We start from the raw sequence: 17728 nt of genomic DNA on the forward strand, positions 1-17728 counted from the left end.
GCGACCTACTGGAATCAGGAAGACAAGGGCCATGAATGACTATGTTCCTTCCATGTCTCCACACCTCTGCGCACATCTCCTATGGCCAACCCCTTGCCTCTTGGTGAATGTGCACTCATCCTTCTTAGGATGTACCTTCCCTGGGAAGCCGCCCGGCCATTCCTTCCTTAGTTCTTCCACACTTCACGTGAGTGCACTCTTATTAAAGCACTGAGGACACTTAAGAGCTTCTATTACTCTAGAGGGTTTTCTCCCTCTTAGATGAGAGTTCCCTGGGAGAAGACATGGTTCTCATTCTTCTCATTGCCTTTAGTGCCTAATATATAATGGTTGGTTAATCGATGTTAACTAAATTGAATGGAACTTGGGGGAGAAAAAAGAAAAGCACTAGGCAATTCCCTGGTGGCCCAGTGTTTAGGACGCAGTGCTTGCACTGCCGGCGCCCCCAATTCTATCCCTGGTGGGAGAAATAAGATCCCATGTAGTGTGGCAAAAAAAAAAAAATTTTTTAAGCAGTAGATTTATAATAGGGTAAATTCCAGAAACTAGAGGGTGAATAATATTTCATACTTTTTCACAGAGACAAAACTAAAGTCCTCTTAATCTTTTACAATAAACAAGTATTGCTTGAACTTAAAAAAAAATACCTGTATTTTCATAGCAGGAAGGATAATTTACATATGGAACAAAAAGTCAAGTGTTCACTGAATGTCAACTCTGTATGTAAGATGTGATAAACATTGAGAAGATAAATGCTGCATGTATCATCCTTTGAACAAACATCTATTGCTTCTATTATTGTTAGGTACAAGCAGTACAGAGCCCTGCCCTCTAGGAGCATCCAGCGTGCAGTGGGGAAGCACACCTGCACACAGAGCAAAGCACACACGGCCAGTGCATGACAAAGATATGAAGAGAAAGGGCACAAGAGGACCACGCCTCCTAGCTTAGAGGACGGGGGCGCCCACCTGCAGGAGGTAATGCCTGGGCTGAGTCTTAAAGGAAAAGTAGGGATTAGCCAGGTGAACAGGAGATGAGAGAAGGAGCATAGAAGAGAGAATGGATGGAATGAGCAGCAAGTATTAGAAGGGCAAATGAAATATGAAATGAGATGCATGTTAAAGCTCAATCTAATGACAGATTTGGGAAAACTTAAAATGTCTTCACTCATTTTTATACTGATACAAAATTAACAGTTTCACTTTCCAACTCACCACCCTAGGTAAATAACATTTGCATATTCCCAGACCCTAAACCAACTAACTATAAAAATAAACACTGGTGATTCTAAATAAACAGTTTTGTTCTTACAGACAAGCTGTATATATGGTAAGCATAGTTTTGGTCATAAAAGTCTATACATTATTGCCATCCATTAGGCCTCATTGCAGACTCTGGGGCATACTCTTGCAGACTTCCAAAGACATACAGGTATTTTTCTCTTCCAAAGATAACTGTCATTTAAATGAAAAATCATTGCCTATTTAACATTAGTGGGAAGCTGTTAGCTCTATTCAGCCAATGAATGTTGCTCAAGTATGACTCCTACTAGACTTTGATTTTCATTTGCCTTCTGAACACACAGTACTAAAAAGACTGAAGAGGCTATTACTGGCATAGACACTTGAAAATTCAGTTCATCAAGAAAGATGACCATAGTTCAGTGAGTTTAGTGACTCCAAAAGAAAGAGAAATTCATCTTAAGCTCATACATCACGTGGCTTGGTGCTTTCTGCTGCACCAAATGGGCTAAGACTGGGTTGAGTCTACTAACATGCTTAGTTCCCTTAAAGTCTGATGCAATCAAAGTCTGTTCTTTGTCTCAGGACATAAAAATGGACTGCAAAGCTATCAAGGCTCAGTTCTTCAGACAAAGGCTTTTTTTAGATAGATCTATTCATCACCCACCTTTAATAACTATTAATATCAAACGGCCACCTTCTATGCCCCCACATAGTTCCTTCCCAATCCTTCTATTAAATTCTAGATTCATTTTATCCCTAAATATTTTTTAAATTGTTGGGTGAATAAACCACTCATCACTTTCTTGAGGGAGCTTTCCCCAACCATACAGATGAGACCGATTTCTTCCTTTCTCCAAGTTGCCAGTACCAACTGATACATACTTATTGACTAAACTCAGTTTTCGACTGTAGTGTCTGTTTTGTCTAAATTGGAAACAACATGAAGGAAATGACTATATTTTCATGAACCTTTTCCACCATCCACCATGTTAAAACAGATCTATATATGTGCTGACTGACTGATTTAACAAAAATGGTTGGGTTATATATATAAAAAAAAAAGTGCAAACTTTTGAGGATGAATTTGACACTACTCTAAGATAATGACAAATATAAATAATTTTTAAAATTATGTGCTTGTTCCTAATTTTAAAAAACTTATTTCCAAGGATAATTCTATGTTCCATAGTTATCTCCTTGTCTTTCCCTCCTCTCCCTCTATTTTTCATCTGAGATTTAAAATATAAATGATAAGGGAAAAAAGATCAGAAAACTATGAACTCTTCAACCAAAAATGATGCCTTATCCATTCATAAATCCTATAATATCTACATGCAGTAACTGTTTACAAAATTTCTAAGGAATATATGTGGTTTGGTATTATTACCACTACCTTCCACAATTTCTTCAGAATCATCCACAAAAAATTCTTTTAAGGGAGGCCTTTTGGGTCGTTTCAGAGTGTTGAGAAGCTGCTGGATTTTTGTGGATACTCTGCTATTGACAGGAACACCTATAGGGAAAAAAATGGTAAGTTAAAATTAACTGATTTTAGGAATATTTCTCTTTCTCAATTCTCTTAGGAGCTTTCATTTTTAATGATGTTTGGCCTTTGTTCACAGTCTCATTCTATTTCAGCTGGGTTAAACAGGTACATATACATACAGGATAATTTTTATGACAAGAGTAAAAATATGGTGCTATTATTAATACTGTTCAAAGATTCCATCTAACCTCCCTTTTCTCTCCTAGCATGCTTTTCTTTTTCCATACTTTTTGTTCAGAGTACCTTTGAAAAGAGAGAGCTGAAATGACTTATGTGAGTAGATCACAAGTCCTGCCACTGCTGGATATTAGACACTGCTGTTTATAATTTGAATTTTTTCAGTTTAACTAATATACTGTATTTAACTACCAAACAGCTGCCTACCATCAGCTGTATCCATAAGGCTGGACCTGTTGGATCCTTTGTGCATGCCTTTAACTATCCCCGATGGGGGTAGATCAATATTTGCTGGGCGTATTGAGGAAGATGATGACGAAGAGGTAGTTGTAGTGACATCAGGGGGAGCAGAGAAATTCTCTAAGAGGGGAGAAAACAAAATTTAAAATTATATTATGTTAGCAGTAAGAAGAAGAATCTTTAAGTCTTTTTTTGTTGCTGCTGGCTGTTTTTTAACAAGAGAGAAAACCACTTAAAGGGGCACTAGCTCTAATTTTACTAGCAAGATATAAAGAGAGGAAAAGGTTAAGTCAGGGCATATCAGCTTCCTAACATTATTACTTTTGGGAACTTGAGCAGGCTTAGTAAGATCAAATCACATATCAAATATTTCTCAAACACATTCTTTTCTACACAGAAAGTCTGGTAGAAATCCAATGTTATAAAAATAACCACAATAAAATAAAAATTGCTGGTGACTTCAAAATGAAACCAAAGTCAGTATGATCATTACGGCTACTAATATTCTAGTCTTTGAACATTTCTTCATGTTTATGGTGGTTTATCTGTGTCTCTTCACTCATTGAGGACAGAAACTGTGTCTTGGAAGTGAGTCAGACTGATCAGGTCTCAGATGAAGAAAATCAGGTAAAATCCATTTTTAATTTTTGTAAAACAACCCATATGTAACTTGAATCTACTTGAAAGACAAGGTTCTTCCCTTATTTTAAGCATGATTAAACAGTGCTGCTTTAATCTGCTTCATGTAGGGATTCTTACTATAAAGAAATAATGATATAGTTGGAAGAGAGCCATTGAACAGAGAAGTGTTACCAAAAAATTAGAAGAAGAGAAAGAAAATTAGAGGAAGCAAAACATAGAGTTCACAAGAATAATGAAAAGCCACTCAAAACTATGAACAAGGAAAAAAGCATAATATAAACAATTTCTAAAATTATTTTGGGATTTAGGTTTCCAGGCCCCAAAAGTCTATACTTACTAGCTTAATACTTTTTAAAGCTTTAAATACTTTGCACAAGTATACTGCAGTGTAGTCTTTCTGTAGGATGATGTGGTAACAAAGCACTAAAATAGACATTTTTACCTGACCCAGCAATTCCACTTATAGGAATACATCCTAAGAGGAAATAATCAAACGAATGCACGAAGTTGTGTGTGTGAGGATGCTCATTTCAGTTTTCATACAGCAAAAACCTGGATACTACTTAAATGTCCAAAATAGGGAAATGGCTAAAATAAACTATGGCAGAGCCACAGTGGCATATTTTGAAACCATGAAGACAAAAGTATGATCCTATATTAATGATATAGAAGATTTCTGCTTTAAAAGCAGACATGTCTGCTAATAAAAGCAGGTTCTATTTAGTACCATTTCATTTCTGTAAAAACAAAACCAGAGCCTTACGTTATGCAAACAAAGTCTAGGATCCACATGAAAGTGATAATATTGAAGAGTTCTATATAAGTGGGGCTCTAGCTTATTTTTCCTTTTATCTGTATTTTCAAATTTTTTCCTTTAGAAACATGAAGTATGTATTAACTTCTGTTAGAGCAAACATCCAAAAGCCAGTAATGTTGGATAAAATGGTTCCTGTGAGTTCCTGAACTTTTCACAGAGCAGAAGGAATATGAGATGAAGTCAGATAAAATCATCTTGTTAACAAAAATTGAGATAAAGTTAACTGAGTATTAGGAAACTATTTTTCACAAGTGAAACTGCTCTTTTAGACAATGTGGATATAAAACCTGACCCCTCCATGGCTCTGTTGCCGACCCTCCCAACAGGAGAACTGTTGAGTCTGCTCATCTGTAGCTGCTTTGGTGGGGATGGGGTGTCAATCAATTAAGAGCACAGGCCAAGCCATCGGCTGCTGGCCCTGACCTTTTAATATGGGCAAGCATGACCTTAAGGTAGCTATTTTCTTTAAAAATTACAGGCTTGAATCAAAAGGTTTCCAAGTTTTTCCTTTTCAGAAATCACTTAATAAACATAAAGTGGTACAGGAAGGTCACTGACAAAAAATTAAGACATCAAAAAGCAAATGGATTGTCAAGAAAAAAGGAATAGTATCACAGACACATGATGTTTATATACATCGCTTCATGCTATGTGTACCAACTAATTAAGCAAAGGCAGAGACCTGAACTTTATCTGCAGATGTCACAGACGCTTAGAACAGACACACACTTAAAGCCAAGTCAAGCAAAAGCACTGACCGACATTCTCAGCCCGCACACTTCTGTTGTAGCAATAGTTCAGCAGCAAGGAGAATAAATCCAGTCTTTATGCTACAGACAAGAGTCTCACGGATACTGTCTTAATTCCAAATTTTCTCAGGTTTTTTTATTTGAGAGAGAGACAGTATGTAAGCAACAATCCTGGGAAAAATCTAAGATGTTGTATCTTTGAACACTTTTTCCATGATGGAATATTCTCCAGTACAGATAAAGCATACTAAGACTGGTGTTATATCTTGCAGCTTGAGTATTGCTTATGGAAATATCTATGGCTTCAGGTGGGCAATACTATCGCCAATAAAGCAGACATTTTTCCATCGTTCCAAATGTGCTGCTCCTGTTTCCTTCTCTGCCTCATTGTCTGTCATGTTCATTTTGATACTATTTTTTTAGGCCACCCTGAAAAAACCTAACGCAAATCATAAACTATCTCATGGCTACTGGGAGCCAAATGGAACATAATTTCTTGGGGAGATTCAGCTCCTACCTATTCGAGTATTGGCAAATACATCAGCTAGAGACCCACTGGTTCCTTTGACCTCTCCATGGGACAGCGTAGAAGATGCAGATGAAGAAGTGGACGATCCCTGAATTGACCGGTTGATCCAGGACTCAGCGTTCTGTAAGCTCTGTTGCAAGGCAGCAGAGAGCGCAGCTTGGCGTCTCAGAGAGCCCTCATCCTCAGAGGCCGAAGACGTGTCTGTGTGGAATTAGAAAAACAGAAGTTCTCGATCCTGCCTAGAACACAGACCTTCCAGATCTTTCTCAATGAGCACACATTCAACTTTGACAGCAGCAAAACATTTTATGTAAAATTTCTTGCGAATCTCAAGGAAAGACTTATGAACCAAAGTTTGCAAAAATAAAACAGCCAAAATCTAGAGGTTATTTTAAGCTCTTTTTAAAAACCCATTTTTGTACATTTAAACTTCATTCACTGTTTTTGTTGTGGTTGTTGCAGTTGTTTTGTTTTTTTGGTTCTGGGCTTAATCAGTATCTAAATTCTTCTGGCCTATCTCCTTATGTTCAAATAATGCTGAAGTGCTTCTATTATCTTCCTCAGTGTCTTTGTTAGAGAACATTGCGATGGGCTGCTACCCTGATTTTCACAAGTACTTATTAATTAGTGTCTACTTAAAAGGAAATGATCTTGATGGCAAATATAAAAATCTTATTTTGGTAACAACAACTAAAGTGCCAAACAGTGAACTAGATTTTGGGGAACTGACTACTGTGGAATAAGAAACTGCTCAGCCCAGCAGCAGTCATGGTGTTGGTGGGAAAGCTAGCTGGTCACAGGGCAAAGGGGAGCTCTCCAAACAAGACCGGAGAGGCCACAGAGGTACTTCTCTCCTGGTCCCAGAGAACTGTGAAGAATTCACTGGTGCCTGCATTTAGACCAGCTCTGACTCTCTGAATTAGAAAAGTATGCAGAAAAAATAAAAAGAGAAAAGTTCAACCAAATATAGGACAGCTAAGGGAAGCAGAAGTCAGGAATTTATTCCAGCACTCTGAGCATATGCAGCATGCATGTTACAGCGGCATTTGGTATGATGTCAGATAAACCCTCCTAAATGATTTTGAGGGTTACAATTTATGGCTCGTGCATTGAATTTCATTCAACTAAAAAAAAATTTAATATTCTATGGTTAGTCCTGCTGAACTCTTTCCTCTAACTCAAGTGAAACTGCAGGTCCATGTTCTACTTCAGTTTAGAGAGCCAGAGAGATAACTAACAGAGCTAGAACACTGCTAGCTCCTGACAACAGAAATTCGAAGAACAAAAGACTAATTTAATCTAGAAGTCAAATTGTGAGGATCTGAAGTAAGAAAGTTAAAATAATGACTATATCCTTTCTTCCTGCTCTCAAACTACCCCTAATTTATTATGTCACATTGAAGGAGATCTGAGGCCCAAGACTTAATATTATTATTTTACAGTGTACTACTTAACTATGTAATATGTGCTGGGAACTATCAGTTCTGGGAGTTTTGAGATGTATGAATTCTTATGAGATAGTAAATGCCCTAAGAAGGCTTACCATCTAGTACAGACGACACACAACTCCTCAGATTATTTCATATTAAAATAATAGATGCCAAGAAATGGGGTGAGCAAAGGGTTTCACAGGAGGAACCCCAATCTCAGTCAGGGATTGAAATACTTCTATGCAAATCATGTGGACTTTGGGGAGGTAAGAGCAAAAAAGAGGCTGGAGAGGTAAACTGTGACCAGACTCCAAAGGGCTAAAGTGATGAGGTTCTTTAGAAAACATTTTTTGCATAATCTTAAAGAAAAATGTTCAACTGCACCTTGGGAGGCAGAGATTTCTGTCTTTGCAAACATGCTTTAAAAAAAGAAAAAGTATCTATGGGAGGAATGGGACAGGTGAATCTGACCCTGAGAATAAAGTATTTTTGGGGTGATACATCACAGGATCCCACAACCTCCACTGTATTCACGGAGTGTCTTTATTGCACCATTTATTTTAATCTGTGTAAGTCTAAAATCAGAATAACTCAATTTTTAAAAGATAGTAAAAAACAGTATTTTCATGATTAGGTTTGTGGAAAATTGGTTTCATTATGTTTCTATTTGGATCAATTATGTAATTAGATATATTGTTTCAATTCAATTACCTCGTTTGCCGGCTAGTCCTCCTTAGAGTGTTTAGTGACTATAACTGTGGGGAGGCTTGCTGCCGCTTCTGCTGCTAAGTCGCTTCAGTCGTGTCCGACTCTGTGCGACCCCAAAGACAGCAGCCCACCAGGCTCCCCTGTCCCTGGGATTCTCCAGGCAAGAACACTGGAGTGGGTTGCCATTTCCTTCTCCAATGCATGAAAATGAAAAGTGAAAGTGAAATCGCTCAGTCGTGTCGGACTCCTAGCGACCTCGTGGACTGCAGCCTACCAGGCTCCTCCGTCCATGGGATTTTCCAGCCAAGAGTACTGGAGGGGGGTGCCATTGCCTTCTCCGTGGGGAGGCTTAGTGCAGTGGAAAAAACATGGCTTTGGCGTCCTTGCATTTGAACTCTGGGGCCACCATTTACAAGCTATGTAGTTGTCCATCTGAGAAGGCTATTTGCTTATTTATCCATTTAATAAATACTTTAAGGACTACACTAGTTGGCAGGAATAAAATAGTAAGCAAGAAGACACAGTACCCACTCTAACAGGATTTAGAGTCTTAAAGAAGTTCAGGGTTGGTGCCCAAGGAAGTGAGACCTCAACCAAGGTGAGAAGGGTTAAGTAGGAATTATTTATGAGAGGCACAGAGGTGGGGACAGAGGGGAGTCAGGTGAGAAACCTGGGAGGTGACAGGAAACAGAGCACATTTGAAGACCTGGAAGAAATGAGGCTAGCGGAAGCACAGGATGCAAAAGTGGCAGTGACCAAAGATGAGGCTGGACAGGTAGACAGCACTGGGCTGCTAAGGGCCACCTCAGTCAGCCGAGGAAACTCACCTCTGCTAACTGCTGTGGGAGAGCCCAAACAAGACAAGTTACAGAAAGCACCAGTGGCGCCAGCATATAACAGGTGGCCAATAAACATCAAGTGCCCCCTCTCCCCTGAAAATCCCACCCTATGTTACCTCACAGGTACAGAACTTCGACTCTGCAAAGTTCTACAGTTTACATGTTAAGATTATACAAAATGTAAGCACCTCTCTAGGACTATATCTTGGGGGGGGGAAGCTCCTTTACATATTCATACATTTATTTCGTACCTTTTTAAAAAAAGTAACTGTCACCCACAAAACTGTTAGGGATTAGCAGAAAATTGGGCAATATTAAATTAATATTAACAAAGTCATTCTTTTCCCACTGATTCTGCTCCAGTTGAATAGGAACTCACACTCTTATCCATCATAACTAAAGTCTTTGCCAAACCGCTTGTATATGATGAATTTAATAGGTTTACACAACAGGAAAATATTCTGGAAATATAGCTTGCCCTTCAGGTTGTAACTGGTATGACTTAACTGAACTGAACTGAACCGGAAGTCTAAAATCCATTTATAACCAATCAGGAAACATATAATGAGGGGTACGGTGCAAGCTACACAAGTTCCTGGAAAGACAATGCCTGACACTGGGTTCTGACACCCGATATCCAAACTAAGTCCAGATACCAGCTTAGAACAGCAGGTGAGTCAAGATTCACTGAAAGGAAGACCTCACCCTAACAACTGCTACAAAATATGACACATAAACTAGACCAGGAAATGAGAGCTTCAAAGAACAAGTAAGGGAAACAACCATTAAGACAGTTAGTATACAGTAGTCTGGAGTCCATGAAAAGAAATATCTGTGTGTGCTTGGGGCGGGCAGGGTGGGAAGGGGTGGTATCAGGCAGGAAAGTGTCATGTTCTCTTGCACTGGTGGGTCAGGGGAATGAAAGACTTTCAGAACCTTCAAGACAGGCAAAGTAAGTTTCCACATAGGCAAAGAAAGAGTTTGAAGCTTAGGAAGGAAAAGCTTTAGAGACCCAAGAAGGTGCAGTCTAGGAATAAAAACTTATATAGAAGAGAAGATTAAAAGGTTAGTTCAGAAAGCAGTCCATTCTGGACTTACCTTGGGCTACAAATTCTGAAGTGATTAATCTAGCACTAAACTCAATCAGGGTGGATACTGATTGACCAGACGTGGATCAGGAAGATGTTCAGAACTATCTGAGAGATTTTCCAGCATCCCACAGTGACCTGGGTGCACAGAGAGCTGGCTGGGACAGGAAATTACTATGTAATCACTCATCAGCAGAGGCCCATGTGTTGTCTATTAACATCCATATGGGGATACTTATGAGACAGGGGGGCTCACTAGTAATAATTACTCCAGGATCACTCTACCCATAAGGGATTTCAAAACACTGTTTTTCAAGGTACTGTCCCACGTCTATGAAAAAACATTTCACAAAATGAACTAATATTACAATTCATCTTGCAGTGAGAAGACAGGTACTTTTTTTTTTAATTTACTGCCTACTTGAAAAGTTAAACCAAATATGCAGCAATTGCTAGAGCTCCAGAATAAAACCAGAAAACATTTACTTGACATGGTAGCTCAGTTGGTAAAGAACCTGCCTGCAATGCAGGAGACCAGGGGTTCAATCCCTGGGTTGGGAAGATCCCCTGGAGAAGGAAATGGCAACCCACTTCAGTCTTCTTGCCTGGAGAATCCCATGGACAGTGGAGCCTACAGTCTATGGGATCACAAGAGTTAGACACGACTTAGTGACTAAACCATCACCATGGTAGGATGAGAGGCCATATGCCAAGTGGTTTAGAGAACAGGCTTTTAAGGCCAGACTGCTTTGGATTCCAGTCTTAGCTCTGCCATTGATAGGAGTTAGGCAGATCAGTTCTTATGGGTCTTACTTCTACTGTTTTGCTATTGTTCTTTTCTATTTTGGGGTTGTTTGCTCACAAAATCCAGTGGATCTTTATCTGTGGGGATTTTACATCCCTGGACTCATGTATTCTCCCAGAAACCACTTGTGCCCCAGGTTATCATCAGCCTAGGACCACTTTCTAACATTAGATTTAACAAATAGGACACCAGAATTCAATTCTTGTACCTACTGACCAACCACAAATTATTAGAGAAGGTCCCTGCCCTCATTATTCTGAGGCAAAGCAGGCAAGCTTTCTTGAGAAGGTTTTCTTTTGCTGGGAGGTTAATTTTTCATTTAATTTTTTCTAATTGTCCCTTCTGCTAAAGATGTGAACCTCTCTGGAATCTCAATCCCAACTTTCAACCTTACATATGTCTGAGGTTTTATCTTTCCTACCTTTATAGTAATTAAAATTTAGGTCTTTTGTTGATAGTCTCTTCTCCTCCCTAGGACAGTCAAAGTCAGCCCCATCTCACCACACTGATTTTTAGTGATCATTCTCTACCTCTCTCACTTCTGTATGTATTTAAAAGGAAGCTGATTATATTCTACCTAGTACTAAAGAGAAATTTTCTTTTCCCTCTTTCTGAGAGAGAGTTTTCAGGTTGTCTAACTGACCACACAGCTAGAAAAAGATGTTTGAGCAAGTTATTAAGCCTCTTTAAATCTGTTGTCTCATCTGTAAAATCGAACAGAGAATTGTCAAGAAAACAAATTATGAAAAAATGTTAAGCACTCAGCCTTTTGACTAGTGCACAGAAGTACTCAAGAAATGGTAGTATGAAATTACGTTTATTGGAAAACTTTAAATTTTACAATCACTTATTGAAATAAACTAATTCAATCTGATAGACTGGGGTTTTATTGTGCTTCGGCTTAAAGAATATTGAATACTAAACTTCTAAGTACTTGTGGAGCTCTGCTCATAACTCATATCAATACTAATGAAAGCATGTTATTAAAAGATCCAAAATTTATTAATTATAACATATTTATAGAGGTCTGATTTGCCATCTCGGTTTACTTTGTGATTCTGAATAAAATTAGAATATCTACAGGAACTCTCCAAGTTAGTAACTGACTAATAATGTATTTTAGCCTATAAGCTCTCTGAAGGCAACAGCTGTTCAATTTATTTGGAATAATACCCATTCCAGGACCATGCATATACGAGTATCTATTTGGCAACCCACTCCAGTGTTCTTGCCTGGAGAATCCCAGGACAGCGGAGCCTGGTGGGCTCCCGTCTATGGGGTCGCACAGAGTCGAACATGACTGAAGCAACTTAGCAGAAGCATTAAGCAAAAAAGAACTTTCCAAGAGTAAAAAACAAAATCAAGCAATGAGTCTGACACATAATTGCTGAATCCTAGGACAAATCACTTAGTGACTGTAAGCTTGTCTGTTTCCTCATCTCTAAAGAAATCCGGACTTCCCACTTCACAGAGTAGATGGTTAAGCAGAACAACTGAGGCAGGGCAGCCACTGGTATACGAAAGTCCTCTGCATCCTGTAATTCCATACAGCATCATTAAAGTTTGCTAAAACTGTAACAATATTCCAGTCTGTTCGTGGGCATTGTTTTCATATATAGAAATACAGAGAGGTAAATGTCTCTGTGTCTGGCCCTGTGAATTACTACTACAGTCCCTTTCAAGCAGAGTCCTGTATAAGAGAAACTCAGGGAGACCCCTAAATTTTAAGCTTCATTCTATGCAAGCCAGTCAAAACAGCTTACTGTGCTTTGGGGTCATTATGTGGTCTATTTGTTCATCTGAGCACCCTCAAAATGCAGTGCAGGGTAGGCCCACATGGGTGCAGAAAAAGCTTAGAGACAAAAAATATATGCTGTAGTTTTGGCATTCTATTTATCTGTATGAATGAGTAATAGCATTACACAAAGAAGCCCTACAAAGAAAGAGCTGAGGTAATTGCCTCATGACATTAGTAAATGATTTCAGCACATAAAGGGAACTGGATGGCAGTAATTCAAAGTCTAAAAGACTATGAAAAAGGCCACAGGCACTAAAAGAACCACAGGCTTCTACCAACTTGGAGAATTTAGATTTTCCAATCCACAAGATAGAAATCAGTGCATGTATCAATAAGCAGGTTTTAGGGTGAATGACATTTTATTATTTGAGAAAGCTTTATGAACAAAAGACAAATCAGCTCTCATGCCAAGTGTTTACCGTATTTATCAGATTATATGATTATGAACGGAACCAAGATTTATGACATAGTTCACTCCCAGACTCTTTTTGTTAAATACTCCAAAATCAGCTCTAGATTTTCATCACTTCAGCGACTCCCACAGTTGTATGCTGGTTGCGTCTCTAAGAAGCCGACTGGCCAGTGCGCTTTAGCAGGTATCCCAGACAGTAGGTTCACCTGGCACAGCATGGGCAGAGGAAGGGCCCTGAGCAGAAAACACGTTCTGTGACGTTTTGCGGTGTGGCCTCTCAGTGCACAAAGGACAATGTAACTATAATACCGTGAAATCTGAGGTTAGTCTTGCCCTGCAAGAGTGGCACGATTTTTCTAGAAAGAAAATAGTAGCAATGTCACTTTCATAGCTGCCTAGAACCTGTTTTTTTTTTTAAAATCAGCCCATGCTGCTGCTACTGCTGCTGCTGCTACTGTTGCTAAGTCGCTTCAGTCGTGTCCGACTCTGTGCGACCCCATAGACGGCAGCCCACCAGGCTCCCCCGTCCCTGGGATTCTCCAGGCAAGAACACTGGAGTGGGTTGCCATTTCCTTCTCCAATGCATGAAAGTGAAAAGTGAAAGTGAAGTCGCTCAGTCGTGCCCGACTCTTAGCGACCCCATGGACTACAGCCTACCAGGCTCCTCCATCCATGGGATTTTCCAGGCAAGAGTACTGGAGTGTGTGCCATTGCCTTCTCCAAAATCAGGCCATAACCATCCATAATTAACATCAATTCTCCTCTTCCTCTTGACCCCTTGAGCAGAGCTTCAGCATTTCTTCTAAACTTTAATGTTTTGGGGCTAGTAAAAAGGCAAGATAAAACCTACCTGCCTTCCCTGGGTTAGGCTGTAACAGGTTCTGGGAGACAGTGATAAAAGGGTTAAGGTTCAATGGCCAAGTCTCTAACTGGTGGCTCTCAGATGCTTGGAGAGAATGGAATCCATATCCAAGCAAGAATACCAGAGTGGGTAGCAATTCCCTTCTCCAGGGGATCTTCCCGACCCAGAGATAGAACCCAAGTCTCCTGCATTGCAGGCGGACTCTTTACCACCTGAGCCACCAGGGAAGCCCTTATTCTAACTTGGGAAGAACAAATTCCATCCCCCCAGTGGAAAGGTCCCGAGAGAAGCCTTATGATACAGTCCCTCCACAGCCCCTCACACTGGAGCACAGGATGGTTCCAGGCATGCGTGTTGTAGAACGACAGCATCAAGTACATCAAGGTTCAGCCCTCTGTGGGGGCCAAGTGAGAAACCGCTACGTGGGGTGCTCTCAGTGCTCGAGTTGGGAGAGAATCCCTCTTCTATTTGACAACACTGATGTCTCTAACAGCGGATCAACATCTCTCACATACCATTCAGAGTTCCCGGAACAGGACATAAATAGATAGGAAACCTTAATACTCTGCTCTGCTGAATAAAGGTCTTAAGAGAGAGGACCGAATCTTTACAATCATGAAATTATTAAAACTACCAGGTAATCAAGAAAACGATGTCACATCTTTAAGCCTGCAGACAGAGTAGAACATTCATGTTTAGAAATACAGAAGCCTGTACCAAATTCCACAGGACTATGGTCTTGTTCAGCAATGAACAGCCTCGATTTAGAGTTGGTGAATTCCCCTCAGGCAGTGACTTTGGAAGCGGACAGAAAAGGTTTCCATTCCGTCTGCGCATGCTCAAAATCCTTTGCTCCACTCTCCCATTTCACCCGTGGCCATGGGAGCAGACTACTTCACAGCTGCATTTCTTTAGCACAGTTCTGGGGAAGACTGGTTCTAAGGACTTGGGAGTCTGCGCTGCTCCCTACCCTTTGCCATTTACTACAATGGCAAACCCTCAGCCACTCTGCGCCAGAATGTGCCAGCAAGGAATAGCTGTGAGACTGAGAGCCCCCTTTGTCCACGAGGACCCGGCTGGTGCTGTACTAATGCGACAGGGAAGTCATCCAAGATTCTGAACGAGCAGGCTGGAAGTATGCACCACTACAGCACAAAATGTCTCATTGTGACGGTCTGCTAGAGGTATCCTGCGTTACATTTTGAGGATCACTTGAAGCCACAGAGCTATTTCTCTTAGGAACATATTGACACCACAGATGTAAAGAAAAAAGCACACACAGTTAATGAGCCCATAGCACTCCTGGATGCTCTGAGAAGTTAGCCAAAACCTAGGAGAAGACTATTAATATAAACCTGGGCCAGGGGCTTAGATCAGCGTGAACAGCTCAACTTGACAGCTGTGAATCAGAGTCGACCACGACAAATGTAACCTTCCTGAGAATCTCCCCCAAAAGACAGGGTAAATCGCTGAGACCAAAACAGTTCAGGAAATGTTTCTCCCGAAAGATTTTATTACCAGGAACATGACAGTGGAGAAACAGACACTATACTGAGGCTTTGAAACAGATGGACTCTTTAGTCTCAGAGGCCTATACATCGAGATTCTGAGACTTCATCTAAATTTTTAAAAACTTTGGGAAAGATTTCAAATGGAAAAGACAACTTAAAGGTGTTCCAGTTGCTCTTCAAATATGAATTTGTGGTGGGGGTGGGGATGGTAAGTCTTCCAAGTCTAGAGGGTGGCGATGGGCCTCTAGGCTTATCTCCTGATCCAATTATAGAAAGTGGATTCTTAAAGAAATAAAAACATATACAAAATATATTCACACACACATAAACACGTATATATGTTTTCTAGATTTATTGTAACTTTGCATGACTGCTCTCTTTCATGACATAAAAACATTTTGTCCAGAGATCACATACTCCTGTGACTGTTGCAGAGACAAAGGATTTGATTTAGGAGTATAAATTTGTTAAAGACATACATATATGACTCTGGGTCATATTCTGGATATCAATAAAGAATAGCTATTTAGTAACATAAGGGTATTTTTTAGACCCTAAGCTTTGGTTTTATTTATGACTACATGAGTTTGGAGGTTAGAGCAAGGAAATTCTGGAATTTCAGAAGAAAATTAAAAAAAAAAAAAAAGCTTTACTCTTAAGGCCTTTTTTGTGTCTTGTTTACAATGCAATAATGAAAACCTGTCACCTTCAGGGTGTACTCATACATTTCTGATGATGAGGAGAGAGTTCTAGCTCCTACCTCAGAAAAGAAAAAGCAGAACTCAAGGAACATCAAAGTAGTCACTGTCAGAGAGAAAGCTTCTGATAAACCTACCAGGTGGTGTGCAGGCATCCGCAGGAGACTGGACAAATGTGGACCGCCTTTTGGTTGGCATGGGCAAAGCCATTTTCTGTTCTTTATGCTTTGCCAGTGCAGCTTGAACTGCTTCTGTGTGGATATCTGAAAGATTAAAAATTTGCATTTATTAGCTCCTGGCTCTCAAAGGGTTTACTTCTTTGAGCTGAACTATCACTGCCTCTGCTGTTAAAAGGGGATATTTAGGTGACTTTTATTTATCATTTGTGTTACAGCAAATAGGAAAAACAGACCAAAGAAGTAGTCAAGGATAATTTACATGAGAGGAAAATGAAGCCCAGAACGATGAGAAGACCGTTTAAGACAGCAGAGAAGACGCTGATGGATAGGGGGCTGGGTGTGGAGTGAGAAGAAGAATCTAACGTGCTTCGGGGCCAGCTGGGAACCCCACCTCTGAACGGAATGCGTGTGATGCAGGTACCCAAAGGACACTCTCTGTTCAAGCTCAGGATTTGCTTAACTGCCAGAAAGGAATTGACACTCTTCAATTCTATACCACAGGAGAGAAGGGCTGATTCTGATGTAGAAAATACAAGGGCCAGGGGTACTTGTTTGCCACTCTGCCCACAAAAGAACACAGCTCTTCACTTGAATGTCTAATAACAATCACAAAATTAACATATCCAGAGAAAACTCTTGATTCTCCACTCCCATGCCAAAACTCAATCTATACTGCTACAAAATAGGATCATATAATACACAGTATTTTGGACTGGGCTTTGATTTTTTTTAAAAATATATTTTTATTTATTTGGCTACATCGGGTCTCAGCTGAGGCATGTGGGATCCTCTGGCATGTGAACTCTTAGTTGTGGCATGTGGAATCTAGTTCCCTGACCAGGGATCGAGCCCCACTCCCTGCATAGGGAGTTCGAAGTCTTAGCCACTGGACCACCGGGGAAGTCCCTGTGCTTTGATTTTTAATACCAAAACCTGACAAAGATGCCAAAAAAAAGAAAACTACAGGCCCATATCATTGATGAACACAGATGCAAAAATCCTTAACAAAATTCTAGCAATCAGAATCCAATAACACATTAAAAAGATCATACACCATGACCAAGTGGGCTTTATCCCAGGGATGCAAGGATTCTTCAATATCTGCAAATCAATCAATGTAATACACCACATTAACAAATTGAAAAATAAAAACCATATGATTATCTCAATAGATGCAGAGAAAGCCTTTGACAAAATTCAACATCCATTTATGATAAAGACTCTCCAGAAAGCAGGAATAGAAGGAACATACCTCAACATAATAAAAGCTATATATGACAAACCCACAGCAAACATTAGCCTCAATGGTGAAAAATTGAAAGCATTTCCTCTAAAGTCAGGAACAAGACAAGGGTGCCCACTTTCACCAGTACTATTCAACATAGTTTTGGAAGTTTTGGCTACAGCAATCAGAGCAGAAAAAGAAATAAAAGGAATCCAAATTGGAAAAGAAG

At 39.9% G+C, this 17728-nt stretch overlaps 1 protein-coding gene across 5 annotated transcripts in view; it reads right to left on the reverse strand.

The window, feature by feature from the left end:
• The window catches only part of DIP2B (DIP2 acetate--CoA ligase B (putative)), a 231052-nt gene that overhangs the window by 60373 nt on the left and 152951 nt on the right, over positions 1–17728 (reverse strand). For 2 of the 5 annotated variants that reach the window (XM_086399450.1, XM_086399454.1), the window contains exons 4-7: positions 16233–16358; positions 5933–6145; positions 3175–3327; positions 2635–2757 (exon numbers count right to left, since the gene is read on the reverse strand). In XM_086399450.1, coding sequence (XP_086255576.1) covers positions 2635–2757; positions 3175–3327; positions 5933–6145; positions 16233–16358 — 615 coding nt within the window. The remainder of the gene's footprint in view (positions 1–2634; positions 2758–3174; positions 3328–5932; positions 6146–16232; positions 16359–17728) is intronic. The other 3 variants (XM_086399451.1, XM_086399453.1, XM_086399452.1) reach the window with 3 other exon arrangements.

This window comes from Bos grunniens, chromosome 5, assembly GCF_055505025.1.
Source record: "Bos grunniens cultivar Pamir isolate PY7600 chromosome 5, Bosgru_T2T1.0, whole genome shotgun sequence".
Classification (NCBI taxonomy): Eukaryota; Metazoa; Chordata; class Mammalia; order Artiodactyla; family Bovidae; genus Bos; species Bos grunniens.